Source organism: Wickerhamomyces anomalus, assembly GCF_001661255.1.
Source record: "Wickerhamomyces anomalus NRRL Y-366-8 unplaced genomic scaffold WICANscaffold_3, whole genome shotgun sequence".
NCBI classification, from domain to species: domain Eukaryota; kingdom Fungi; phylum Ascomycota; class Saccharomycetes; order Phaffomycetales; family Wickerhamomycetaceae; genus Hansenula; species Hansenula anomala.
The window spans coordinates 64,522-92,469 of NW_017567112.1; the positions used below are offsets into that span (position 1 = coordinate 64,522).

General features: G+C 34.2%; 15 protein-coding genes across 15 annotated transcripts; 7 read left to right on the forward strand and 8 right to left on the reverse strand.

Annotated features, from left to right (window-relative positions):
* Window positions 1-126: 126 nt before the first annotated feature.
* LEU3 (leucine-responsive transcriptional regulator LEU3) lies at window positions 127-2,700 on the forward strand (the record flags this gene model as incomplete). Its single annotated transcript, XM_019180964.1, has 1 exon — window positions 127-2,700. A coding segment is annotated over one exon (2,574 nt), but the record flags the coding sequence as incomplete, so codon positions are not given.
* A 389-nt stretch (window positions 2,701-3,089) lies between these two features.
* GCD11 (translation initiation factor eIF2 subunit gamma) lies at window positions 3,090-4,670 on the forward strand (the record flags this gene model as incomplete). The annotated part of the gene is made up of 1 exon (XM_019181789.1): window positions 3,090-4,670. One exon carries the CDS (start codon window positions 3,090-3,092, stop codon window positions 4,668-4,670), a length of 1,581 nt encoding a protein of 526 aa, XP_019038744.1.
* Window positions 4,671-4,900: 230 nt separating this feature from the next.
* SST2 (GTPase-activating protein SST2) lies at window positions 4,901-7,009 on the reverse strand (the record flags this gene model as incomplete). Its single annotated transcript, XM_019181639.1, has 2 exons — window positions 4,901-5,075; window positions 5,163-7,009. 2 exons carry the CDS (start codon window positions 7,007-7,009, stop codon window positions 4,901-4,903), a joined length of 2,022 nt encoding a protein of 673 aa, XP_019038745.1.
* Window positions 7,010-8,820: 1,811 nt separating this feature from the next.
* WICANDRAFT_30487 (aldo/keto reductase) lies at window positions 8,821-9,642 on the forward strand (the record flags this gene model as incomplete). Its single annotated transcript, XM_019181737.1, has 1 exon — window positions 8,821-9,642. The coding sequence occupies one exon, from the start codon at window positions 8,821-8,823 to the stop codon at window positions 9,640-9,642; it is 822 nt and encodes a 273-aa protein (XP_019038746.1).
* A 305-nt stretch (window positions 9,643-9,947) lies between these two features.
* On the reverse strand, window positions 9,948-11,306 carry ORC4 (origin recognition complex subunit 4; the record flags this gene model as incomplete). Its single annotated transcript, XM_019181636.1, has 1 exon — window positions 9,948-11,306. A coding segment is annotated over one exon (1,359 nt), but the record flags the coding sequence as incomplete, so codon positions are not given.
* A 1,017-nt stretch (window positions 11,307-12,323) lies between these two features.
* WICANDRAFT_52855 (pyridoxal 5'-phosphate synthase) lies at window positions 12,324-13,035 on the forward strand (the record flags this gene model as incomplete). The annotated part of the gene is made up of 1 exon (XM_019182700.1): window positions 12,324-13,035. The coding sequence occupies exon 1, from the start codon at window positions 12,430-12,432 to the stop codon at window positions 13,033-13,035; it is 606 nt and encodes a 201-aa protein (XP_019038748.1). The 5' UTR covers window positions 12,324-12,429.
* Window positions 13,036-13,043: 8 nt separating this feature from the next.
* VPS4 (AAA family ATPase VPS4) lies at window positions 13,044-14,488 on the reverse strand. Its single transcript, XM_019180421.1, has one exon. It carries the CDS (start codon window positions 14,391-14,393, stop codon window positions 13,104-13,106), a length of 1,290 nt encoding a protein of 429 aa, XP_019038749.1. The 5' UTR covers window positions 14,394-14,488; the 3' UTR covers window positions 13,044-13,103.
* Window positions 14,489-14,700: 212 nt separating this feature from the next.
* On the reverse strand, window positions 14,701-15,792 carry WICANDRAFT_78191 (uncharacterized protein; the record flags this gene model as incomplete). The annotated part of the gene is made up of 1 exon (XM_019184679.1): window positions 14,701-15,792. The coding sequence occupies one exon, from the start codon at window positions 15,790-15,792 to the stop codon at window positions 14,701-14,703; it is 1,092 nt and encodes a 363-aa protein (XP_019038750.1).
* A 213-nt stretch (window positions 15,793-16,005) lies between these two features.
* Window positions 16,006-17,919, forward strand: DPB2 (DNA polymerase epsilon noncatalytic subunit; the record flags this gene model as incomplete). Its single annotated transcript, XM_019182701.1, has 1 exon — window positions 16,006-17,919. One exon carries the CDS (start codon window positions 16,006-16,008, stop codon window positions 17,917-17,919), a length of 1,914 nt encoding a protein of 637 aa, XP_019038751.1.
* Window positions 17,920-17,956: 37 nt separating this feature from the next.
* Window positions 17,957-18,913, reverse strand: BET2 (Rab geranylgeranyltransferase BET2; the record flags this gene model as incomplete). The annotated part of the gene is made up of 1 exon (XM_019180422.1): window positions 17,957-18,913. One exon carries the CDS (start codon window positions 18,911-18,913, stop codon window positions 17,957-17,959), a length of 957 nt encoding a protein of 318 aa, XP_019038752.1.
* Window positions 18,914-19,042: 129 nt separating this feature from the next.
* On the forward strand, window positions 19,043-20,395 carry PRP4 (U4/U6-U5 snRNP complex subunit PRP4; the record flags this gene model as incomplete). The annotated part of the gene is made up of 1 exon (XM_019184680.1): window positions 19,043-20,395. One exon carries the CDS (start codon window positions 19,043-19,045, stop codon window positions 20,393-20,395), a length of 1,353 nt encoding a protein of 450 aa, XP_019038753.1.
* Window positions 20,396-20,458: 63 nt separating this feature from the next.
* On the reverse strand, window positions 20,459-22,144 carry HDA3 (Hda3p; the record flags this gene model as incomplete). Its single annotated transcript, XM_019183311.1, has 1 exon — window positions 20,459-22,144. One exon carries the CDS (start codon window positions 22,142-22,144, stop codon window positions 20,459-20,461), a length of 1,686 nt encoding a protein of 561 aa, XP_019038754.1.
* A 237-nt stretch (window positions 22,145-22,381) lies between these two features.
* Window positions 22,382-23,398, forward strand: AOS1 (E1 ubiquitin-activating protein AOS1; the record flags this gene model as incomplete). Its single annotated transcript, XM_019184681.1, has 1 exon — window positions 22,382-23,398. One exon carries the CDS (start codon window positions 22,382-22,384, stop codon window positions 23,396-23,398), a length of 1,017 nt encoding a protein of 338 aa, XP_019038755.1.
* Window positions 23,399-23,572: 174 nt separating this feature from the next.
* On the reverse strand, window positions 23,573-25,582 carry SEC23 (GTPase-activating protein SEC23; the record flags this gene model as incomplete). The annotated part of the gene is made up of 1 exon (XM_019185579.1): window positions 23,573-25,582. One exon carries the CDS (start codon window positions 25,580-25,582, stop codon window positions 23,573-23,575), a length of 2,010 nt encoding a protein of 669 aa, XP_019038756.1.
* Window positions 25,583-26,099: 517 nt separating this feature from the next.
* Window positions 26,100-27,638, reverse strand: WICANDRAFT_62136 (uncharacterized protein; the record flags this gene model as incomplete). The annotated part of the gene is made up of 1 exon (XM_019183312.1): window positions 26,100-27,638. The coding sequence occupies one exon, from the start codon at window positions 27,636-27,638 to the stop codon at window positions 26,100-26,102; it is 1,539 nt and encodes a 512-aa protein (XP_019038757.1).
* Window positions 27,639-27,948: the final 310 nt, after the last annotated feature.

Here is a 27,948-nt window from a genome sequence, read left to right on the forward strand (position 1 = left end):
AAACAAACTTAACCTGAGATTCTGATTCAAAAGATGTTACCTCATAATAATGGCATGATGCCTAATCACAATATCCAACATTACAACCCACAACAACAGCAACACCAAAGACCCCAAACTAGCTCGAGGGCAAAGAAAATGGCGTGTGTTGAGTGTAGACAACAGAAATCCAAATGTGATGCTCAAGAGAAGTATCCAAATCCTTGTTCCAGATGCTCAAAGAAGGGCATATCGTGCAGTTTACAATCAGACTATAAAAGAACATATAAAAGAGCTAAATTTCAACAGATTGAAGAGGAATTAGAAGAGTTGAAGAAGAACTTGAGTGAGGCTGGTGCTGATAATTTATTAAAACAATTAAAAGAGAAATCTTTCCAAGTTCATGAATTGAATAAACAAGCATCAATATCATCTTCACCTCAACAACAAACTCCACCGGCAACACACCAACAACAACAGCCTAATGCAGGTTTTTCTACAAATACCTTACCACCTTTAAGATCTGCTTTATCATCTAATTCAACTCCGTTTGCAGCATCTCCAAAACCCATCCAATCCAATGTTTACCCGCAAAGTTTACCAATGGAACAAGGACCATCAATCATAAGGAATGATTACACTCAAATCGAATCAAAACCATTGAAAATCCAATTAACAGATGAACAACTTTTCTGTACACCAAAACAGTTCGGAGAAGTTGAGTTATCCACTGAACAGATAAGGCAATTGTTCTTGGAATTTGTCAACAATTATCATCAATTCTTACCTATTGTTGATCTTTCAAGGGGACCTGAACGTATTCATAGACTTTGCCCAGTGTTATTTTGGACAATAATGTCTGTTGCTCTTCGTCATCATTCAACTGATATCTTGATGACTTTGGCTCCATTATTGAAAACTGCATTAGCTGAAATTACAATAAGTCCAATCACAAGATATTTGCCAAATGAAGAAGATGAACCAATTTTAAACGTGTCTTCAGTTTTCTCGGTACAAGCTTTTCTAATTTATACATTTTGGCCACCATTAACTTCATCATTAAGTGCAGACTCATCATGGAATACAGTTGGTATTGCAATTTTCCAAGCCATAAGAATTGGGTTAAATGGTCCAGGTGTTAATAATTATAGTAATCAACAACAACAACCAGAAGTGAATTCAATATTAAAAGAACACGTTAGAACATGGATATCTTGTAATATTGTTTCACAAACTATTGCCACAGCTTTTGGATTCCCAGCTTTTGTTTCATTTGATAGTTCAGTTGTTGGCAGTTGTAGGCCTGGCTCAGAAGATGGAATACCAATTGAATTGAAACATATGGTAGAGATAAGTCATTTTGAAGATCAAGTTGCTAAAATTTTAAACTCAAATACAGTTGATGTTATGGGACTTGCAGATGCAGCTGAAAGATTACCATTATTGAAAGTATTAACTCAACAATTAAATGAATTGGAAGTTAAACTGAGAATAGAAGGATTTGATGACATTAGAAAATTCCAAATATTGGCTTCAAAAGTTCATCTATTGACTTATTATTTCCTTGATAATTCAAAGATTGCCAATTTTGAACTACGCCGTGGATTAGTACTTGTCTATAATGCTGCATTGAGTTTATTGAGTCATGTGCAAACAGTTTACAATAAGGATCCAAAATTCATCAAATATTTACCAGGTGTTTTCGTTTTAATGATATGGCAAGCTTCATGTATTGTTGCCAAGTTGATTCATTCTTCATTGAGTGATGTTATTGATATCGGTGCAGGAAGACAATTGTATACAGTGGCCATTCAGTTAGCTATGAGAGCTTCTATTTTAAAACATGATATGGCTTACCGTTCAAGTGGTATTATGAGAAACATGTGGCAATTATTTAAAGCTCTTAGAGAGAAAACATCAATTTCTAATTTGGATGTGACTATCAGAACAAGAATGTCTGCAAGTGTTTTCTTTGATTGTCTTTGGGTCTTGAGAGAACAAGTTGGAATGATTAAACTTAATCCAAATCAAAAATTATCAAGTGGTGAGCTATCAAATGAAATTGATGATGACGAAGATGAAGATTTCGGAACAGATGATGAGGCAATTGATGATGAAAATGGGGATAGTCATGTTACAGGAACTGACCCAGGTACTGTTGGGTCTGAAAGTTCAGATGCTAAATCAACAACTTCTTCGCAAAAGAAAAGACCAAGATCATTATCTAATAATCATAATGCGGAACATGCTGCCAGAAGAATCATTAGAACTATTCCATTGGATCCAGCTCCAATTTCATTAAAGAAAGATACTACTGATGAAAGCCCTGGTAGACAAATGTCTAGTTCTTTGAAAGATATTATCAACAAACAGTCACCAGATAGTACTTCATCAAGTATTGGAAGCTCAAGACCACTAAAGAAACAACAAAAAACTACAGCGACAAAACGTGCTTCGCCACAAAAGAAGAAACAATTACAACAGCCTTCAACCTCAGCTCAAATTGGCCAAAACAATCATCATACTCCAACAGAACAACAATTATTTGCACAACCTCATCAACCACATTCATTACAACAACAACAACACCAATTCAGACAGAATAGTAACAATACAACTTCACCATCAAACATCCCATCATTGGATATTAGTGATGACTGGACAAGCGATATGTTGTGGAAAGATGTTGATTCTGTTATGAATGATTTCGGGTTTAATACTGATGATTTAGCTAAAATTCAGTCTTCAACTTCATTAAATGCTTTAGATTCAACTACTCCCTCAGTACCAGCCCCAGCAATGGTAGCTCAATACCCAGCACCATCCTTGTTCCCTTATAACAGATACAACAATAACAATAACAATTTCCAACAATAATAAACGAGATCAATGAACTTTTAATATTAAACAAATTTTCCGTAGTACTATGAAACTCATCGGTTCGCGCAACATCCTACTGTGTCCCGATGCAAAAGCAGGGTAAAATTTGGATTTTTTAATTTTTTTCATACGTGAGTCGTTGAAGTTTTACGTATTGTAGTAAAGATAGTGATTTGAAATCAAAATACTTCATCTCGTGAACACTTAGGAAAGACTTTAAGAAGGAAACGATGTCTGACGATTTGCAAGATCAACAACCAAGTATCATCATCAATGGTAACTTGAACGATGTTGTTGATGAACCTCTATATGATGATGAACAAGATTCAGAACCTGAAGAAGCTCCAGTTGAACAAGAAAGCTCTAAAAAAACAGTTTCATTTGCTGTTTTAGATGATAAAGAAGAAGAAGAGAAGAGAAAACGTGAATTTGAAGAAGGTGGTGGTTTGCCAGAACAACCAGAAAACCCAGATTTCACCAAATTAACTCCATTATCACCAGAAATTATAAATAGACAAGCCACTATCAACATTGGTACTATTGGTCATGTCGCTCATGGTAAATCCACTGTGGTTAAAGCTATCTCAGGTGTTCAAACTGTTCGTTTCAAAGATGAATTGGAACGTAACATTACTATTAAATTAGGTTATGCCAATGCTAAAATTTATAAATTAGATGATCCAAATGTTGATGAAACAACTTCATATAAATCATTCAGTTCAGATAAAGAAATCCATCCAAAATGTGATATACCTGGTGTTGAATCTCGTTATAACTTGGTTCGTCATGTTTCTTTTGTCGATTGTCCTGGGCATGATATTTTAATGAGTACTATGTTGTCAGGTGCCGCAGTTATGGATGCTGCTTTATTATTAATTGCAGGTAATGAATCATGTCCACAACCTCAAACTTCAGAACATTTAGCTGCTATTGAAATTATGAAATTGAAACATGTCATCATTTTACAAAACAAAGTTGATTTAATGCGTGAAGAAAGTGCATTAGAACATCAAAAATCTATTTTAAAATTCATTAGAGGTACAATTGCTGATGGTGCTCCAATTGTTCCAATTTCTGCTCAATTGAAATATAATATTGATGCTGTTAATGAATTCATTGTTAAAACTATTCCAATCCCACCAAGAGATTTCACAGCTTCACCAAGATTAATTGTCATTCGTTCATTTGATGTTAACAAACCAGGTGCTGAAATTGATGATTTGAAAGGTGGTGTTGCTGGTGGTTCTATCTTGAATGGTGTTTTCAAATTAGGTGATGAAATTGAAATTAGACCAGGTATTGTTACTAAAGATGATAATGGTAAAATTCAATGTAAACCAATTTTCTCAAACATTGTTTCATTATTTGCTGAACATAATGATTTGAAATTTGCAGTTCCAGGTGGGTTGATTGGTGTTGGTACTAAAGTTGATCCAACTTTATGTAGAGCTGATCGTTTAGTTGGTCAAGTTGTTGGTGCTAAAGGTCATTTACCAAGTATTTATACTGATATTGAAATCAATTACTTCTTATTGCGTCGTTTATTAGGTGTCAAGACAGAAGGTCAAAAACAAGCTAAAGTTAGAAAATTGGAAGCTAATGAAGTTTTAATGGTTAACATTGGTTCAACTGCCACTGGTGCTCGTGTTGTTGCTGTTAAAGCTGATATGGCCAGATTACAATTGACTGCACCAGCTTGTACTGAAATTAACGAAAAGATTGCATTATCAAGACGTATTGAAAAACATTGGCGTTTAATTGGTTGGGCTACCATCAAGAAAGGTACTACTTTAGAACCAGTTGAAAACTAAAAAGTGAACAACTTATTTTAATGACCAAAATGATAACCAACTCAAAGAACAACATAGAAAGAATAAAAAAACCAAAAAAAACATCATCAAATCTGTAAATTATTTAAATTCACTTTTCAGGGGTATAATAAAGAGAAGTAATGTTATAATCTTACACGTAGAATTATCAAACCTACATATACATTTATCGTCAGATGAACATTATGCATTAAATTCAAGCTGTAAATAAGTTAACGATTAGCAGCTTGAGAGAAAGTTTCTGAAGACAAGAACTTTGGGAAGGAATCAAACTCCATAAGTTTCAAGATATGTTGACCAACAAATTCAAGTAATGGGTATAGCTTATGCAAAAGAAATATGCTTTTCGATAGTTCAGCATGTGTTGGAGTCTTTGGGGTTCTTGGACTTTTCAATTTCCCAGCTTCAATATGATCATTAGAAATATCAATTGATAAGTTCTTGTTGTTCAAATTTCTTGAAGATCTTTTAGACATTGTTGGATTTAAAGCAGAGGATAATGATAAAGAGGTGCTCGAAACATTATTTTGTTCAATAATTGGTGGTTTCCCTGGGAAATATGCAGGTTGTGGAATTGAAATTCTTTGATCATTAAGGGTTTTAGATTCTTGGGATTCTTTGAATGAAGCAGATAATGGTGAGTTTGGATGAACCATAACATTAGTTATTCTCTCTCTCAAAGTATGGTCAATATTTAATTGATATGGTGCACCGACTGTTATATATGACGAGTAAATATTGTAGGAAGATGAAAGACACTCATTTATCAATTTAACAATAGCACTTCTTGTAGCAGCTTTCCATTTATCTGAACCTTTAGCTTCTTCTTGCTTTTGCATTTCCAAAACATTTTTCAACAATGACATTTTTTTACTAAAATGTTTAATACTCAGATAAACATCCAAATTTTCAGCACAAAACTCCTTTTCCAAATGATTTCTGAAAAGATATCTCATACCTGGGTCAGCTAAGACTTTTTTCAAACTTAATTGTTCATCCTCTTTTTTCACAGGTAATGGTTTTTCTTCATCTGATGAAGCATCACTTGTAGAGTGATTAAGAGCTTGATTACTCAAAACAATACCATTATCACCTCCAGTGATGATCTCTTCATCATTAGCCAGTGACACTGTTCTTTTAATTTCATTCCAATGAGAAATATCCCAGCCGGTCTTGCTTAATGTGTAAAATGATGATTTCAAAGGTTGAACTTTCTTTTTTGAAGATGCAGTTGAAGGTGTTAAGATGATTGGTGAAATTAACCCATATTTGTAAAAAAGATTCAGCACACTTGTAGCTTCATGAGGATACATAATATCTGTACAATCCATCAACCATTGCCAAGCAGCTTTTGCAGTAAAGCAATATTCTATGTTCATCTGTTGCTTATCACCAAATTTATGATCCTTGTATAAACGAACACCTTTATTGGAAACATAATATTGAGTGTGTGAATCTGATTCAGGGTTTGTGAAGAAGTTATGAGCGAAAGGTGATTCTCTAAGCTTTTGTTTCTTGCTTAATATTGGAAGGACTGAATTAGATTTTGATTGTGGTTGTGGTTGAGATTGTGGTTGTTGGAAACAAAAGGATTCATTCTGGAAGTTTGAGAAGTCAAATTCATCATCATTTTCAAATCTATGATCTAAAGACGGTATAGGATCTGGTGGATTGGTAGACTTCCAAACATTAGGAGCTTCACCCAAGAATCTCACGAATAATAAGTGTATGAAATATTCAGAAAACACAATTGTATCTGTAACAGCACTTCTTTCAAATATGAATAAATCCATAGAGTTGAATGTTGTGTTCAATATTGGTGGTAATTTTGCAGTTTTGAAACCTAAATATTTACAATAACTGTGAAGAACTGCAACACCTTTGGGAGTAGGTTGTAATAAAACTTTTGGTTTGGGTTCTGATCTGGTTCTATCAGCTGGAGTGTGTATTAATTTGGCAGTCATGAACTTCTTTAGTAATGAGGATGCAAGATCTTGCTTTATGCTATATGAAACAGTTGTGCTTGTACTCGTTGATTCCACGCTTAAGGACAGACTAGCCATCGCATCAATAGCCTCTTTAACTGTAAATGTGAATGGAGGTGCTTGTTTGTTTAAAAAATTAACTTTAGATGATGATTTTTGAGGTTTTTCTTGTAGATTCAAACAGATCATGGTTAATGAAAAGATATGTTTCAAATCCTTTGTAAATATAGCACCATTTGGAGTTCTGTCAAATTTCTTGGAGATGGCTTCATGAAGAGTAAGTTTAGTTTCTTGATTATTAGTTGATTCACCCTTGAGATTACCACTCGAGCTCATGACTGTCTGATCAACGTTTGTTATATCTCTTCCAAAAGTGTTCATGAATTATCAAAGTGAAAGAATTTGCAAATTAGTGATTTGGAAGGTCCTCAAGAAAAAACACGGTAAAAAAAAACAGAAGGAGTTCTTTAGTTATAAATATGGAACACTATCAGTTATTGAGGTTTCAACTTTCAAATATATACGGTCTGCAAAACTTTCCAACTCTTCAAATAAATGGTTTCATAATATTGTGAAACCAACCTCTTGATCAAAGATTGACACTAAAACAACAGCATTCTGAAACTCAAATAATTTCCAGCTGGGGCCCATCTGCACCTATCTACATCCTCCAGTCACCAAGTATAGGCCTATTCCTCTTTCGTCCTTTGAATTCAATCCAAAACGAACCCTGTTTCGAGTGTGATTCTCTATTGTTTCTTCCCAATTTGGACTTCAATCGCTTTTTTCCAAACCTGTGTCGCGAACCAGCTCATCGCGAATCTGCAAAAAAAGGAAAAAAAATTATTTTCAGCTGTTGCTTCAGAATCTCAAAACTCAATCAAATTATCAATCGGATCTAGCGTAATTATAGTTAATCTGTAGAGTTGAGGCACAGGCTTAGATTGAATTATCTTGGTTTGACCGTTGACCTGCTTAAGCCCTGTCAAGACCGATGAGAAAAAGAGCTGTTGTAATCGATGGCTCCGATATAATTAGATTTGTTCTGCCATCAGCTTTGACAGGATCCTCATCCAACGTTAAACCGCGTTGAAATACCGATCCTACAACGCTAGTAATTAAGGAGATGACAACTTACAAGTACAAGCTGATAACTGGACAGTATCATGTAACTTGAAGATATTGGACAGTGGATCTGTTAGGCCTATATCCACAGATCCATGGTGTTACATCCACGGATCTACAAATAGTAGCACCTCTTAGTAATTAATCAAGGCAAAGTCTACAGCTTGTAGTAGGCACTGTAGGAGGCAGCACTAAACTAATACTAATCCAATTGTAACGTATAAGCTAACCAAACATTCGTTCATGTGTATATTTGTAATCTTATAAGCCAGCTGTAAATGTTGATGATGATCGAAAGGGTTATAATATAGATAGTGTACTAATTAGCTCTACAGTGAATTAGCATTATTAATAAAGCTGCTGTATGATCACAGTATCACAGTGGTACAATAATCATCAAGTGAATCAAATGCCTTCACATCATGATGTTTTAGTCAATGTAGTTAGTTATAGCCGATTGCTTAGATACATATCACCACTGAGATTAAGAGTCGTGTATATGAACAGCGTACTCGAGAGACTAGTGCTCCAGTCAATCCGAAACTCTGTGAGATTTGGATATACCAATCATGATCTTGATAGTCAGTAAGGAAATGCCCAACCACAATGTCAGCAATTCCATCGACTTCTGGAACAAAAACACAGCGACCACTCCCTCTCCATCCATTAGTAATGGATACCCAGACCAAGAGCCAAAGTGACATACGTTTGCAAATGAACCAAATGCTGTTGAATTTTCGTGTTGAACTTTTTCTGAAAAACTGTTGTTTTCAGATTTTTATGGCCGTAAACTCCTATTCTTATATAATCATGGTACACAGTTTGTTTACTTGAACATGATTTCATTACAAATATTGCTTTGGATTCCTATGAATTGATGGATTTAATGGGTTAGTTTGATATGTGTTTCTAATCAAGGAAAGACTATAAATTGAAGGGTCAATCCCTCTTCATTTGATCAGAATTGTTTGATCTTAAAGCACTTCACTATTCAAAGCAATATAAGAAAACAATTTACCACAATGTCCAAATTAACTCCAACATCCACTTTAACTCTTAACAATGGTTACAAAATCCCAATCACTGGTCTTGGTGTTTTCCAAACTGATGTTCAAGAAACTTATGATATCGTTTATAAGGCATTAGAAGCTGGTTATAAACACATTGATTCTGCAATTTACTACAAGAATGAAAAAGAAGTTGGTGATGCCATTCTTCAATTCTTGAAAGATCATCCAGAGTTCAAAAGATCAGATATCTTTTATACTACTAAAGTTGCATTTGCTGCTGATTATGAAACTGCTAAAAAGGCCATCCATGATTCTTTTGAAAAAGTTAAAGGTTTAGGATATATTGATCTTTTCTTGAACCATTCATCCCTCCCTGATAAAACTGGTAGATTAGGAACTTGGAAAGCTTTACAAGAAGCTGTTGACGAAGGTATTGTTCGCTCAATTGGTGTTTCAAATTTTGGTACCCATCATTTAGATGAATTATACGGTTGGGAAGGTTTAAAAATCAAACCAGTTGTCAATCAAGTTGAATTACACCCTTGGTTACCAAGAAAGGACTTGCAAGAATATGCTAAGAAATATGATTACATCTTGGAAGCTTATTCTCCATTGACTCAAGCTAAAAAATTAGATGCTCCTGAATTGGTTTCAATTGCCAAAAAGCATAACGTTTCAACTGCTCAAGTTTTATTAAGATGGTCTTATGATCAAGGTTTCTTACCATTACCAAAAACTGTTACCCCTAAAAGATTATTACCAAATTTAACTGTATTGGATGATGTTGAATTAGATCAAGAAGATTTGGCCAAATTGAACTTTCCAGATAGTTAAGAAGTTTTAACTTGGGATCCAACTACTTTCCATGATGGTGATGACTTCAAATTTTCAGGTAATTGATTTTAATGACCACTTTATTAAAGGTCGATGTATATAGGTATACTCAATCTAAATATTTCTTTCTCCTTTACACTGTTAATGTAGATTAGACTAAACGAACTTATTACATCATATGTGTTTAACAATCAAAGGGGGCTAGCATATAGATGCAACTTCCTCCTTTAAGGTTCATCCAACATATTATTCATTTATGCAAACTCATAAATCGAAGTTAGTTGAGTAATGTCAATAGAAATCATTCATAATCTTGTCCAACCTTTAACATTCTTTTCAGAGTCCAATAAAATCAATCTAAGCTCATCCAAAGTAACCTCAAGTTGCCACATTTTAGTCTCTACCGTATTATTCGAAAACTCTATAGTCTTTCCACTTTTCCCTGCGTTTGTTGGAGGTGTCAATAATCCTAATTTTTGTAAAACTCCCCATGGTGTCTCGCATGTTTCCTTTGTCCAGATCTTGAACCCTGTATTAATCACACTTGTGTTGAAAACATTCACTGATCTTTCCTTATTTTGCATCTTGGCCATACTTTTGTATTCTTCATATGCAGAATTTAAATTAATCCAATTCAAATCATTCTTCGTTATCAATCTAGCAGCGCTGACAAGCAATGAGAGCTCAATTTCAGATAGTGTATTGATAATGTTCTTCCACGATGATCTGTTGTTGTTGGCTGAATATTTCTCGAAATCCACATCATTCAAAAATGGTTGATTTTTTGAAATCTTGGAAATTGGGAAAGTGCAATGATTATGAAGTTCTTTGAAGTTATTAACAGTTAAATGGTTATATATGATCAATTTCCTCAAGCTGGACTGATTATTTATCAATTCTTCAATGTGTTTATTCCATTGATTTTCATAATCATTTTCTGGTTCATCAATACTCAAGATTTTTTTGGAAATCTCTATAAATTGTTCTTCATTAAATTTAGTAAATTGAATCATTCTTTGGGAAAACCTACTTCTAACCCTTTTCTCTAATGAATCTTTAACGGTAAATTTTGATGATAAACAGATGGTGGTGATGGGAGTAGAACTATTTTCAACCAAATCAAATAAATTGTAGAGTAAAGTTTGTCTATTAGGATTTGCAAACACTTCAACTTCATCAATGACAAACACAATAGGTATATGAATACTACCACTAGACTCATCCTCCAATAAAACTTGCTTATCTAGAATGTTCAAAATGTTAGAAAATGTTTCAGTGACTGATTTTTTCTCTAAAAGTTCACTGGGGTGTAACTCCTTCACATTAACCTTATAAACTCTTGAAATCTCAGTGTCTAATTGTCTTGCGATTGACTTGACAGCAGCCTTATCATTATCTTGAATCAATCCTGAAATTTTGATGAACAGAAATTCATCTCGTCTATTTTTCACTTGTGACCTTAGTTCTTTCAAAGCAATATTCAAGCAGGATGTTTTACCTGAATTCTTGGGGCCTATTATCAAAGCTGATTGACTTTCATGATCTTGAACCGTAGCTTCAAGTAGTCTATAGATCTCTCGATATTTGGGCTCAAGACCATATGGTATTATATCTGATCTGCTCGTGAACTTTGAATATATTTTGGTCTTTAGCTTTAAAAGTTCAAAATCACTGATCTTTGTAGTTGCCTCAGTTGAACCTTCTGGGGCTGAGTTATCCGTGGCTTCTGGTTCAATCTCACTCTCCTGTGTAGATTCCGTTTGTTCTTGTTGTTGTTGTGCAGGGGAATTGAAAGCATTTTCTTGAGATGAAGACTTTAATGGTTCTTGTGAATTTTCTTGTGTTAATGGCTCTTGGGTAATATTCCCTTCACTTGTTGTCTTTTCATTGTTGTTTTGAGAAGCCTCTTCAGAAAACCTAACAGCTTTACTTGATTCCTTCGCGCCTGGGGCCTCCTCTGGTTTATCAGTGGCATCGAAAAATTCTTCATCCCCTCCCTCATCAGTATCCACTTCTTTATCGGCTAAGTTATTTGGCGGCACATTGTTTTCTGTTTCAACTGCAATGGTCTCTCCTTCACTCGTTTCGGGCCTTACTTCTTGTGGTAGAACTTGTTCAAAACTTGCAACATTCTGTAGTGTATCATTATCTTCAGGCAATGAATCGTCTTCAATTTTCACTAGTTTTGGAAATTCTGATTTTTCAACAACTATCTTCTTCTTTACTTCATTCTCCGGCTCGATCTCATCTTTTCTTGAAGCTGACTCTTGAGTATCATCACGTTTTTCTTCTACCGAACTATCATTTTTCTTTTGCTTCTTTCTAGGATTATCGCTCTCCTTTTCTCTCTCATAATCACTCAGGTCTATGGCTTGCTCGTCATCATCTATCTCGTTAAACAACTTGACGAATTTCAACGGATTAGCAGGCTTAGAGCTGGAGATCAACTTATCAGCAGTAGCAGAGATTCCAGACTTTCGAACCTCACCAAATTCACCTGCAAAATCTTGTTCTCTTTGGAGTCTTTCCTTCTTCTCTTGCTCACTCTCAACACGCTTCTCCTCTGGCTTATTCACCAACTTAACCATTGTCCTCGATGATCAACTTGGAAAATGTATTTGGCTTCAATTTGTTTGTTGATGTTTTGAATTTGTTTTGACGAAAAGATTATGTCAGCGTATCTGGTGTTGGGATGTTCTGGGCCCAGCAAGATAAAGCTGAACCGTTAAAACATAGCAAAACAAAATGAATCCCTAAACATCAAATCAATTGCGTACGAAATTGAAAATGGCCTCAATAATTTATAAACACGATGAATTGCCAAAGTCAGTGGTGACATTGTTGGAAAAAGGCAAGTTTGTCCATTTGGGAACTGCTGATTTGAAAGGGTTACCAGATGTTGCCTTGATGAATTACTACTACTTGCCATCCCATGAATTATACTCATCAACCCCAATTGAAGGGAATGAAACTGGTCCTGTCGAATCCTACAACTCTCAAGAACATACATACATCATCTTAGCTACAGGTAAAAGCTCTGTCAAATATAAAAATATTGAACAAAATCCAAACGTTTCCTTATTATTTCACGATTGGACAACGGCAAAAAACATTTTCCAAAACAATGATGCTAGTAATCTTGATCAATCCAATCTATTTAAAGTGCTACAAAGCTTGAACCAAACCGAATTGAGTCAAGTAAGTGCTACATTATCAGGTAATTGTAAAATCATAAAAAATAATGATGAGTTGAACTATTATAAATCAAAATTATTAAAGGAAAACCCAGATGCAAAGGTATATATTGAAGGTGAAGACAGTTCAATTATATTGGTTCAAATCACTAGTGCAAAAGTCTGTGATTCAGATAATAACACAAGCGTTTATAATTGAATTCTTTAGTTAATGTAATATAATACACACATGATGATGCAAAAAAATAAAGAAAACGTATCAGGATACTAATTACCTTCTTGCCCGAAATCATTAGTGAAATCTATTTGCTTCTTCAAATCAGCTTCATTCACTGTTGGTCTAGTTGTTTTGATTGCTTTTATAAAATCCTTTATCGTCAATTCTGGCTCTTGTAATTCATCACCTTCAATTTCCATCCAGTTCATTTCCACTGCATCTGAATCACCAGGAGAGCATGGTGTTAGTTTATTTTCCTCTGTTCTTTTAAAATGTGTTGCACTTTGAATTTTTCTAATAGGCTGCATTAAAGCATCTTTAACAACAACAGATATATCAGCACCAGAATAACCATCAGTCATTTCACCCAAAAGTTTATAATCTTTGGAACCCAGTTGACATGGTGTAGATCCAACATTTAGTTCAAACATTCTGGCTCTCGCTTCGACTTCTGGTAACGCAATATAGATTCTCTTTTCAAAACGACGTCTAATAGCAGCATCTAATTGCCATGGAATATTTGTAGCACCTAAAACTAAAACACCACTTGAATCATTACCAACACCATTCATTTGAACTAATAATTCTGTCTTGATACGTCTTGAAGCTTCACTTTCACCTTCACCTCTTGGACCACATAATGCATCAACTTCATCAATGAAAATAATTGAAGGTTTGTTTTCTCTAGCCATATTAAACAACTGTTTAACTAATCTTTCACTTTCACCCATCCATTTACTGACTAAATCTGAAGAACTAACACTGAAAAAAGTGGAATTTGCCTCTGTGGCGACAGCTTTTGCTAAGTATGATTTACCTGTACCTGGTGGCCCATATAATAATATACCAGATAACGGTTTTCTTTTACCTGTGAAAAGATGTGGGAATCTAACTGGTAATATCACAGCTTCTTTTAATGCTTCCTTTGCAGGTTCTAAACCTGCAATATCTTCCCATTTAACATTTGGTTTTTCTGATAAAATTGCACTCGATAATGCACCTCGCAATTTTTTATTATCAGAATCATCTTCATCATCACCACTTCCATTCCCATTACCGGATTTCTTACTCTTGGTACTTCCATTAGCAGATGCTTCAGCTTGTTTTTCTTTCTTATCTAAATGCTCTTTCAACTGTTCAGCTCTTGATAAATATTCTGTAAATTTTGTTCTGATAAGTTCTTTAGATCTTGCATTTTTTTCATATTTGATAGCAAGCATTAAATAATCAAGACCATTATAGTAGAGTTGATATGCTTCATCATACCTCGTGGCGTTATCTGCCTCTATGGCTTTTTGAACTAGTTCAATACCTTTGTTCAAGAAATCCCCTGTTGACATAATTGAACTTGGAGTAAATGTATAAATAAATCCCTCCAACAAGAAGTTGAGATTATGTTAGTATTGATAAAAGGATTGAATTTGAGTAATTAAACGACCAACAAGTATAAACAAGTGTTGTTGTTGCACAATTAATACTCTTCCAAAGTCTTTATTTAATTTTCCCTTGATTTTTTGCGAAATTGAAATCTGCCAAAACAGTGAGTGTCTGTGATACGTTTTGGGGTAATTCCCCTATTTGGACATTTTCATTACATTATCATTTACTAAACAAATTACAAGTCAAAAACACTCATTAACAACATTATTACCTGATGAACTTGAAACGATCAAGATCAACTTTCACTGGAGACAAAGGTCTCGATATATTGTTGTCATCCTCGAATTTGAAATGAGGCATATCATCCGTTTTATCAAGATCTTTCAGAATAGAATGATCATTAGAATTTATAGATTTTTCTAGTTGTAAGGATTTCTCATTAGCTTGCCTTAATTCATCTCTCAAACCTTCCACTGTATTTTCAAGCTGCTCAACTTTTTTACAAAGTTGTTCAATTCTCGATGAATCAATATAACTCTTGTCCACATTATTTTCAAGGCTTAAATTTGACTTTTTTGAATGTTCTTTTGATAAAGATGACTGAGTGTTGTGATAGATTGGTGATGAAGGAAGATCATGGGCAGTGATTTTGCTAAAAGTTAAACCCTGAGAAGCAGGCTTGGAATCTGTTGGGGTATGAGCTTTCCATGAAGTTTCATTGGAATGATATCTTGTATCCACTGCTGTTGAATAATTTTCATACCCATTGTTAGTTTCCTTTTGATACTGATACTTTGGGACATCAATCTCAAATTTGGAATATGATTCATATTTTGGAACCTCAGTAGGATCACCATTACGTCTTTTCTTGTAACGATTGAATGAATTCCCAATACTTTCGACTCTTGAAGAAATTGTATCGGTTCTTCTGCGTCTTCTGCTTTCTCTTTCGTTGACGTTATCCTTGTCCAAGTCTCCAATACTCAAGGTATCACCCCTTTTTGATCTCACCAGCTCTTTTCTCTCTTTTGGAACTTTGATCATTCCATTCATATACTCCTTCATTGAACCAAGTTCCCCATCATCCTTTTTGAACACTTTTGACAAGTTCTTCAAAGCAGAGCCCCATACACTATTTTGTTTATTGTCGTTTGACGGTTTGAGTATTCTTGGAGAGCCCTTTTTGCCCTCTGTCTTCCTTATCCTATCCAAAGGGTTTTTTGACTTGTCATAATGTATGTAATGGCCATTTCTTCTTGGGGAATCCCTTGTAGATTGTGAGAATTTGACACTGCTCTCTTTACCACCACCGCTTTCATCTGAGACTTCGTTCCATGCCTTTGAGATTGAAGAAAACATCGTGTGAACCCTTGAAAACCTCAACGTTTGCTAATTCGTTTTTGTTATTGTTTTGAAATGTTTTGTTTACGTTTTCTCACAAAAAAAAGCAAATTGAACAGGGCCACGCATAAGGAATAAAGTCGCGACTCGCGACGCGTTTCATCAAGAGAAAAATGTATAAGCTTCATTTTGTTTGTAGACTGGGATTTTATGAGCCATATATAAATTACCATGGACCATCAACCTATAGTGCTCCCTATAAGGCTTCAGCCTTCCAATTTGCGACCAATCGCATACAGAATCCTTTCCAAAAAACACGGCTTGAATATCAAATCAGATGCTCTTAAAATACTCGCCGACTATATTGGTCCAAAGTTTGGTAATGAATGGAAATCTGCTAAATCACAACATTTCTTGGAAGAGATAGCTAGAATATGGAAAGAGCAGGATAGAGGGCTTTTCATCGATGGTGAAGGTCTTGGTGAGGTGATGAAAGAGATTGATTCGTTGAATACAAAAGTTGCAAAAAAGATGAATCCAAGCTCAACAACTCATCAACCGGTTCAAACTTCAGTGGATGCTTTGATGGCTGGTAGAAGAGATACTATTGTTGATGAAATAACAATAAGTGAAGACGAAGTCTCAAGAACTAGCCCACCAACTAGCGTATCACCACCTCCAATCAGAGAATCGTTGAATTGGAAAGATTATTTCAAAGTTATTAATGCATTTGATCAACCTTTATTTGATTATAACCATCATAGAAAGCAATATGAACTTTCCAAAACTAAAGATTCCAAATTTACGTCAACTTCTGTCGATGCCAATATATCATTATTTCAAAGAAGATTCCATATAGTGAAAGATAGATTATTAAGAAATGAAAACTTTCAAGCAAGCTCTTTTAATGCATTTTCATCTATTCAAGGAGATTCAGAAAATAATTCAATAACACAAATCAAGAACCTTTTGGGTAGAAATAATCAAAGGTTCATGTTATTTGGGATGTTAACATTGATAAATGGTGATTGGCATCTACAAGATCATTCTGATAAAATCCAACTAGATATATCACAAGCGGAACCAAATTTGGGTTCTTATTACGTCCCCGGTAATATGGTTTTAGTTGATGGGATTCATGCAAGTGGTAAATTTTATTGTTCATCAATGGGTCATCCACCTGGTGAAAGAAGAATTGATACATTAGAGGCAAATGGTAATATAGATTTCTTGGGGATACATGCAAATTTAAGAATTGATAAAGAGTTGAATTCGAAACTGAAATTATTAGAAAGGGAAATGGATCAGAAAATCATAATATTGGGATCAAACTGTTATTTAGATGATTTGAAAACTTTAGATGCTTTATCAAAATTATTTAATAAACTATCAGAAGAACCAAATGACCTTCCAATTTCGATAGTTTTCAATGGTTCATTTGCCTCTTCGCCAAAGCATTCATCAGAATATAAAAATCTTTTCGATTCATTGGCTGCAATATTGGATACATTCCCCGTTATTTCTGGTAATGTTCAATTAGTTTTCATCCCTGGAGAAAATGATCAATGGCAAACTCCACTATGGCCAAAGCAAACAATCCCTAAAATATTCGGAAATAGAATCAATAGAGTTGCAAGAAATGTCCAATGGGCTTCAAATCCTACAAGAATGGTGTATCTTTCTCAAGAAATTGTCATTGCAAGAGATGATTTAGGTTCAAGACTAAGAAGAAATACTGTTTTGTTTCCTAAACTGAACAAGAAACTGGATGATGAAGATGAAGACCTCGATGAAGGAGAAGATGACAATGGGGATGAGTCAAGAACTGAGATTGAAAGATTAGAATCATTACCACCAAGAATATCAGAAGCTAGAAAAGTTGTCAAGACAATTTTGGATCAAGGTCATTTAAGTCCTTTTGCTAAAAATTTAAAACCTATAATATGGCATTTAGATCACACATTACATTTATCGCCAATTCCGTCAGTCCTTATACTTTCAGATCCATCTTCACCTGCATTTGATGTCACCTATAATGGGTGCAGATGTTTAAATCCAGGTATACTCATACAAAAAAGAAAATTAAACTACATTGAATACAGTTTATCAACCAGAAAAGCTGAAATTAAGGAATTGCATTTTTAGGTATTGATCATTATCATTTGCATTTATTTAATATGTTTCACTCTTTGTAGGGCCATTTCTTTATTTTTTTACCAACTTCAACTGGTAGACAATACATTGGGTCAACTGGTACCAAATTTTCATACCCCATTAAACTCAAACCTGCCAACCCAAATATTGTATGGAATACATCAACTTGATTGCCAGGTCTATCACTAATACCACCAGTCACTTCATCTTGACAACTTAATATGAATTCTCTTAATTTAGCAAAATCGATATAACCCAACTTATTTATCAATGCCAATGATGATAAAACCCACCAACTATAACATACATCTGGTAATTTACTTGGTCTTCCATTCAAACCACCGTTTTCAACTTGTCTTTCACTTAACCACCAACCTGTTAGCTCAACATCCACAAGATCCAATTTGTCTGCAATTGCTAATGTACCGAGACATGTAAACACTTGAGCTGAATGACTTTCAGCACCTGGTGCTAATCCAAATCCACCATCAAAATTCGCACAGCTTAAAATGAATTCCACAGCTTTATCAACAACTTTTGAGGACAATCTACCCAAAATAGCTAGCGATTGTATAGCTGTATATACAAATCTGGTATCCACTTCACCAAATCTGTCACCTTGGAAAGCACCATTTGGCAATTGTAAATCTGTTATAAACTTGACTGTCTTTTCGATACCTTGATCGGTTAAAACATCCAATGAATCATAGATCAACAATATTTGTAAGGCAGATAATGTGGACAGTAAATGACTATCATGGTTCTTGAAAGCACCAAACCCACCATCTTCGTTATAACAGCTCAGCACAAAGTCAATAACGTCTTGCTTTTTAAATGAATCCTTGGAGTCCAATAGAGACAACGCCGTGAGCCCCCAGTACGTCCCATTCAGACGCAAATGCTCTGAAAGCCAGTATTGGTAGTCCTTAACATGGGTGTCCAATGATACGATGTATTCTATGTGTTTTTCCTTGTACAATGCCATGATGTTTGTTGTTCTGAGGAATTGGTGATATTGGCCTAGCTGATGTTGTTTTTTGAAGTTTTTCATAATAGAAAAAAAAACAGATCTTTGAAAGCATCAACAACAATTTTGACTCAAACAAGAAACACAATGTCAAATGAAGTCGTGAGCTATGATGACTTGAGGGAAGACAGAGACTACGAGTCTGGCGGTGTCCAGGTTGGCGAATACTTGCAGCAGATGGAGAACAAGAGAAAGGCCAATTTGCTGCTGGTGCCCACAGATGATGATGCGGTGAAAGCGAAGCTAAGGTCTCTTGGAGAGCCCATCACTTATTTTGGAGAGGATAAGGCTGATAGAAGACAAAGGCTTGTTGATTTGGTAATGAATAACAACATTGATCTCGCTGCAAATGACGTGGAGATGGGTGAAGTTGATGACGATGATGATATTGAAGATGAAGAGTTTTACACACCAGGTTCTCAAGAATTACTATCAGCAAGACAATTCATAACGACTTTTTCATTGGAAAAGGCTCAAGCAAGAATATCAAATCAATTAAAAGAATCATCAGTTTCGATGACCAAACAATTGACGATAAGGCGTGGTATCAATGATCGAGTGAAGACATTTGAACTTGGTGGTTCACAATTGGCATCAACAAGACCTATTTCATATGTTACAATCAACCAAAATAACACTGACCAGATATTATCAGGTTCATGGTCAGGTAATATTAAATTGTTGAATAAAAAACTTGAAATTCTAAAAGAATTTAATGGAGATGAAGGAAAAATCAGTGGATTAGATTGGTCACCAACCACACCAAATCTATTTGTGGGATCAGGGAATACAATTTCATTATGGAATACAGAATCTGAGGAAGAACATCCAACTGCTACTTTTAATGGCCACGATAATAGAATTGTCCGTACTAAATTCCATCCATCAGGTAAATACATTGCAAGTGCATCTTTTGATCAAACCTGGAGATTATGGGATGTTGAAACTCAACAACAATTATTGTTACAAGAGGGACACTCAAAAGAAGTTTATACACTTGGATTTCAGAATGATGGTGCTTTACTTGCAAGTGCTGGTCTTGATGCGATGGGGTATGTATGGGATCTTAGAATTGGGAAATCAATAATGATTTTGAATGGCCATATTAAGCCGATATATGGATTGGATTGGTGTGATAATGCTTATCAAATTGCTACAGGGAGTGCTGATGGGTCGATAAAGATATGGGATTTAAGAATGTCCAAGGATATTTTCACGGTCCCTGCTCATAATAAGATTGTTTCAGAAGTTAAATTTCACGACAAAGTTTTAGCGTCAAGTTCATATGATGGAACTGTGAAGTTATATAGTGCTGATAATTGGGTTACTTTGCACACTTTAGAAGGACATTCTGATAAGGTGATGAGTGTGGATTTGACAAATGACTATATAGTTAGTAGTGGTTGGGATAGATCAGTGAAGATATGGGCTCCTGAATAATAATTACAATGTCAACCTTCACATTAATTCATCAATTTTTTTTTTGTAATTATACACTAACAATCATTTTATACTGGGACTGTTCCTTCTATTATCTGAGTTTCTTCCTCTGCTACTACTCAACTTCTTTAAGGAGTCATCAATTTGTAATTTGATAAAATCTGTTTGTTCAGTCAATCTCTTTATTTCATCAGATTCTAAAGGTTCATCTGTAACATCATTGAAATATTCTTCAAGCTTAGCTTCATTTTCGAGGATTGCCTTTTGGTTATGTTCAATTTCCTTTTCAGAATCATTAATTGCAGTTTTGGCAGTCTCAATTTCCTTGGACATGTATTCATTCTCGGTTATCAAACTCTTCTTTCTGGCCTCTTCTTTAACAACCAACTCTTTTAGTTCCTCTATCTTCTTTAATTGTTCATTGGTATTCAATTCTTGTACCTCTGTCTCCAATTTAGCAATATTTGCTTTAATTGCGTCAGTTTTCTCAACAAGTTTATCAGATTTATTGTTTGCAGTCTTAATTCTTAAATTTATATGATCAATTTCATTAATCAATTTACTTTCATCATTTAAAAGATAATCTTTCTCTGTAGTATAGTATTCATCAAAATGAGAAAATTCACTCGTTTGAATTGCTAAATCCTTGTGCAAGACATTAAATTCTTGAATCAACTTGTGCGTCAATGTATCTGTATAGTTTGAGTTGACACTTAATATACCAAAATTCACATCTTTCAAGGGATTAGATGTATAATCTCTGCAAAGTCTCTTTGTTTCATAATAAGATTTTTGTTCCTTCTTTGGTTGATTTTTTTCATAATGAACTTCTGAAAGCAACGATTTCTCGACATCACTAGCATCATATTTCTTTATCTTGGTCAATTCAGGCAATGGCCATGGATTTTTGTTGAAATCTTGGAAGAACCCTTTAAGGTATGTCAAATTTTTGGAATATATAGGTCTTAAATCTGGTGGTAAAATCCCAACTCTATCTCTTAAAACAACAATAGCAGCAGTAACATCCACCAAGTAGTCTGATCTTGATTTTTCGAATTGACGAAAGTATAGGGCAACATGATCAATTGAATTAGCAGAAACAAATCTTAGTATTGGTGATGTTGGAGTTTTTTTCAAAGATAAAAGAAATTCATTTTTTGGTGTAATATCTAGCGAGAAAATCAAATCAAACTTCTCTTTAATGTCAACATCTGAAGGGATTAAATGTGTGGTTAAGTCTTTGTTCTTGTTCTTTGCAGGGTCCTTAATGTAATTACCATGATGTCTCTTGATTGTTGTTTTGGAACCCAATAACAAAGCTTCAACCAAATCTAAAAGTTTCCCAGATCTTGCCACTATACCAACATTCAATGATGTTCCTTCAATCAATGTGATGACATCTTTCAACACTTGGAACTTCCCACTAGTTTCACATAGGTTATATGGAATGTCCTTTGATGTAAGATTCTTTGGTAAATAATGGTTAATCAATAGGTAAGGATGAGTAGCAACAAGTTGAGAATTCAAATACAACACTTCCAACGAGTCCAGTAATACTCTGTCATTGTCATCTGTTTCGAAATATTTCAATATATCTGAATAATGAAGTGAGACGACTTGGTCTGTGAGTTCTTTCTGGTACTCGCTCATAGGAACAGCGAGCCAGTAATCCCCCGAGGTGTTGAGCGTAGTGTTCAAGTTGACAATCGGTGGCTCTGGCGTCGTGTCTAGTATCTTGAATAAATCCATCCTGGTTCTCTTTGTAGCCTTTTGAAGGAATTGAGTGTTAAAGTGGTTTCGATGGGTAAAATTCAATCTAATTTACTCGAAAACGAAAACAAACCGAAAAATTCAAACTTTTGCAAAACGAATTCGCGAAGTAACGTAATCAGAGACGCGAAAAAAAAATCAATTTCAATCAAAGACTTTAACAAAAACATCGAGAAGAGTGTTCAATTGCTTGAGTTGTTGGTCTTTGAATTGAAAATGAGTGAGCTTACTGCTGATGAATTGGCTCTATATGATAGGCAATTGCGTGTCTGGGGTGCTGATGGTCAGAATAAAATCAAAAACGCCTCCATTTTGGTGATCAACTTGAACGGTGTTGGTACAGAAATTGTCAAGAACTTGACTTTGAGTGGTGTTGGTTCCATTGAATTGAGTGATCCTTCAATTGTTTCAGAACAAGACTTAACTGCTCAATTCTTTCTTTCTGAAGAAGATTTGGGGAAATCCAAGCTAGAGGCCGTTGAACCAAGAATCAAAGATATGAACCCAAGAGTTAACCTCACAATAAATACAACCCCAATCAATTATGATGATAGTGAATATTTCAAGAAATTCCAATTAGTGATAGCTAATAATTTGGAACCTCAATCTTTCCAAAAATTAAACAACATTACCAGAGAGTTGAATATTTCATTATACTCCACAGTAGCCCATGGATTATATGGTTATTTTTTCAGTGATTTAATCTTGGATGTTTCCAATTTTACCAAAAAAAAGATGCCAATTGCAAGAAAGGCTGGTCCAATCTCTAAAAATCAAGAAATCCTCAAGATATCATCATCTCATAACAAAGAGACTAATGAAATTTCTGAAACATTTACATTAAAATCTAAATTCTCCAAATTTGAAGATGTACTTCATTCTAAAAATTTGAATGACTTGACAAGAAAAGGGAAAAAAAATGTTTCACCATTATTATCAATCTTTTTTTCATTATATGAACTTGGTCTTGAAGGTCTTGAAATTTCAATTGATGTTCTAAAGACAAGAGCCAATGAAATCAACAAAAGACTAGGTTTGAATGATATAGTTGATGAATCATACTTTACCAAAGTCACTACGCAATTAAACACTGAAATTTCCCCAGTTGCTGCTATCTTAGGAGGAACTATTGCACAAGATGTCATCAACTATATAAGTAAAAAAGAGATTCCAATCAATAACTTGTTGATTCTTGATGGTGATAATTTTACCATGCCTATATATGAGCTTTAACGAAAATAATTTTAATACTACAATGTTTCTGAATAACAAAATTACCATGTAAATAAAACACTTTTATTTCATTATTATGACAACTGCTTGACACTATGAAGAAACTATAACATACTGTATATAAAAAAACAAAAAAACACAATCACACTTTTCTGTAAATCAGCACAGACATCTCTAATTATTACCACTAACAGCAAGTTTTTGTAAATGTTCCATGAATGTTTGTAAGTTAACATCATCTGTTAAGACAACTGCACTTTGAGATCCCATGGTCATACCTGAATTATAACTTGTTGAAGGATTCAATCTTGAATATAAGAATCTAGCTTGTGAACCACCTTCTTCTGTATCAATAAATCTAGGTAATGGGAATCTATCAACTAATAATTCAGCAGCTTCTTTCTTTGGTTCCTCCAAAAATTCCTTAAATGAAGCATATTCTTCTTGATCTTGATATCCTGCATTTCTCCATGCTGCAATTGTTTCACCATGATAAATTAAAATATGGAAGAATGTATCCAATAATAAGATACGATCTGGTTGAATTGAAATGGAATCTAACAAAACAGGTTCTGGTTCACCTTCCATAGAGAATGAAGTTAAAGTTGGTTGAATCATAATCAATGAATTTATAGTATCTTCTCTTGTTAAAACATGTCTATAAAATGCAGTTTCATCTGGTGAATTGTTAAAGACTTGTAAAAATTGTGATCTTCTCAAATAAAACATAAATTGAGGATATAATGAAAATGTTGGTGATAATCTAAATGAATTTGGATCATCCTTCAAGTAATCACCAAATTTAGTACAAACCTTGATCAACATTCTGTCAATCCATCTCATGACATCTGCACTATCATCTTGTTCAGCTTTATAAACTGCTATTCTTGACATTAAAACACCAGCAGCTTCTTGATCAAATGAATTGGCAATATCTAATTGACCAACTGAAGATAATGGATTAACTAAAGTGGTAACTTTAACTCTATAAGTACCAGAAGCATGTTGATAATGAGTCAGGAATTGAATAAAAGCTTGTTTAGCATTAACTTGGTTTGCAATTTCAAAGAAAACTGCATAAGTATGATTTGGAGAAATGGCACTCATTTTCCAACTATTTGTATTACCAATACCAATTTCAGCATCTGCAATATTGGAACCTGTAACTTTATTTGAAGAAGTATGTCCAACTAAACCTGAAACTTTCAATTCTTTTGAAGTTTTAACATCGAACTGAGCTTTGAATCCCATCAATAAATAACCTTCTTCATCCTTAGAGAACAATCTTAAAAATGATTGTTTGAAAATCGATGTTGTGAAAGCATCTGATAATAACAAGACACCACCGGTTTTATTTGAAAGGGATTGCATTTCACTCAAACCCACTTGATCATAACAACCTGCAAAAATATCAACTGCATGACCACTATCAGCTGCTCTATCAGCTAATGCATCATAAAATTTGATAGCTTTTTTATAATGTTTGGCAGTATCTTTATCGACATCATTATGGGATCTAATTGGCTCTTTCAATTCATTGGTAACAATCATACCTGGGTTAAGAGTACCTGGACCAGCAGAGAATAATAAAATTCTTGCACCAAACCCTTTGAAAGCAGCTTCCAATAAACTAACAGAGATTGATAAAGCAGCACCAGTTGATCTAAGGGCTCTTTTACCACTTTCAACTGGCCATGGATCTTTTTGTAAGTTTTCAATGATTGAAGTCAATTGAAATTCAACATTTTGTAGAATTGAAAAGAAATTTGTGAATTTTTTAGATAATAATTCATCTAATTGACTAATTGTGTAATCTCTGTTACCTCTAAAGACAAATGATTTTGGAAATGGACTATTCAAATCGTGTAAGCTAACCATTGTACCATAAGTAATCAAACCAACTAATGCATTTGGAGGTAATAAACTTAATGAAATGATTAAAGTTTCTTTTAAGGCTTCTAAATTATCTTCATCTTGACATAAATCAATAACGAAAAGGAAAATAGGTGGATGTTGCACTGGTCTTGTTAAGATGTATTCAATTGATGAAGATTCAGCTTGTAATTCTAATGGTAAGTTTTCTGTAGTAACATTTAAATAATGATTTGGTAAAGTGTTTCTTGAATTACAGAATGGACAAATCCAAACTCTTGATCTTGGATCAATTTGACAATATGGGTTCATGATGGACTTACATGCTGAATTAGCACAGGCCACAGGATCATAATTGGCAATACGTAAGTTTGGAATGTCTTTCAATGGAGTGTATAATGCACCAAGCGGGACAACTGTTCTATTTGCTTCAGCTCTTGAACCTGGAAACACGTTCCAAGAAAAACGCACACCGTTCAAATCCTCGTTAGTTTCGAAGTCCATTATTGATAGATCTTGATTCTTTCCTCCAAGGAACCAGCAAAGTGTGTGGAGATTCGAAGTTTTGTTGTTGTTGTTTTCAATAACAGATCCTGATTTCCTCAGTGTTGGCCTTTTTTTCAAGTGATGTGTTGATTTTCAAAATTCAGAATTGCAAAACGCATTCGCGGATACATGAAAAAATTAAACGCATTCGCGGGAAAGCGAGGGTAATTTTCGCGTATTCAATACGTACTACTTATATATTGCGAATTCAATTAATTAACGTATTAAATTTGTTTAAATAGGAATAAATATAAATGAATAAGAATATTTTACAGAAGTTGTATTAGGCACCTTCATCATCCCCCAATACACCTGTTTGATCAAGGCTGATGTGAAGTTTCTCCATTCTTCTATGATCAATTGCCAAATCCTTCTTTTTATGTGTCAATTTGTTTTGTCTTGAATCCGTCCAATATTCAGGTTCCTCATCTTCTTCATTATTGGACTTAAACTTATTAGCATAATCACCTGTTGGTTTATCTCTTATTATCTTGGATAATCTAGAATTATTTGCTAACTGTGTATGAATTCCTGAACCAAAAACCCATTTCAATTGAATCAATCTGAAAAATGCAAACCATGATTTAACAGCTAATGATCTTGATTTACTCAATTTGATATGGGAAAGGACTAACTCGTCTTGACTTGCATAATCATCTTCAACATTCAATTTCTTTGACGATAGTTTGTTTAATCTTGCTTCTTTATCAGAATAGAAGTTAATGGTGGTTAAAACATCTCTAAATAATGATCTACCTTCCTTTTTATCCTTCTTGGATAGCTTCTTGCTCGAACTTTTAATTAATTCTTCTAGTCTAGTGGTTAACTGATAAGTATTGGTAAAAGGTAAAGCATCATCTAATGGATCAAAATCATCATCAAGAGTTTCACCCAATTCATCATCATAATTATAGATTTCATAGGCAAGACCAAATAGCATTGCCATTGGTTTAGTAACTTCCAAGTAGTCACAATCAGTTAACAAATCCACTGTAGAATCAACCATATTTTCAATTAATTCGTTCAAATTGGAATGTTCCACCAAGACTGTCAAAAGTGCACCTAATCCATACACCAATGCAGTTATTAAAGATATATTTTCACCAATGTCAGCAGCCAAGCCTAACAAAGTTTCCAACAAAAATTCAAACATTTCATCAACACCATACCCACTTGATTCATCATAAATTACTAATGCTAATGAAGTGTATGAATATATTAGATATTGTCTTGAAGAAGTTGGAATGTTTGTATCAGCAATTTTCTTCTCTAATAAGCTTAAAATGTTCATTGATTTATCCTCACTATAAACTGCACCAGCTTCATCAATATTTGAAATTATAAAGGCAGTTATAGCTCTATCAGCCAAGACTAATTCATTTGATTTAGCACTTTGGAAGACTTTAAGTAAGTTGAGCAAGTCTTGTTCATATTCATAGTCATCATAATCTGAATCTAATGTTGGTTTTCTAATAATTAAATTGTATAACTGGTTCAACAATAATTCACGATCATTTGAAGAAACTTCATTTCTTGATTTTTGTAAAGTTTTGATAATTTCTGGAATTGAGTTTAACTTCAATCTAACAGTATCCTTGGATCCATCTTTCGCTGAACTAGAGTTATTATCATCATCGTTTAATAATGTATTCAATCTTAAACTAATGATTTCATCCAAATTACCAAAGTTGATGTCACTTAGTAATCCATCATGGTCTTGATCATCAGATCCTGGACCTCTTGAAGCTGATCTTGATGTGGTTTTGGAAGAGGCTTTGAAAGCAGCAGGGCTGTGAATTCGTTTGTGTCCAAATTCACTCATTGTTTTTTTGTTTCTGATGTTGTTGGTTAAATGAAAGTTTAGTTTGAGTTTTTAGATGGGAACTTCACCGTTTATATAAGTTTCTTTGACAGAATGACTAACAATTGCTATGTTCTGTTGCAAAAATTTTCTGTCTGTGAAGCAACCGAAAAGAGGAATTCTTCCAATGTCAAGGAATCTAAACAGAATATAAGTGTAGCTAATGACAGATACTTTGACTAACGCCTTTAACAGAAACTCAATGGGCAGTTGTTGAACTAAACTCTTCTTTATTGTTTTAGTGGATCCCTGAAAGACTTTTTCTGCCAAA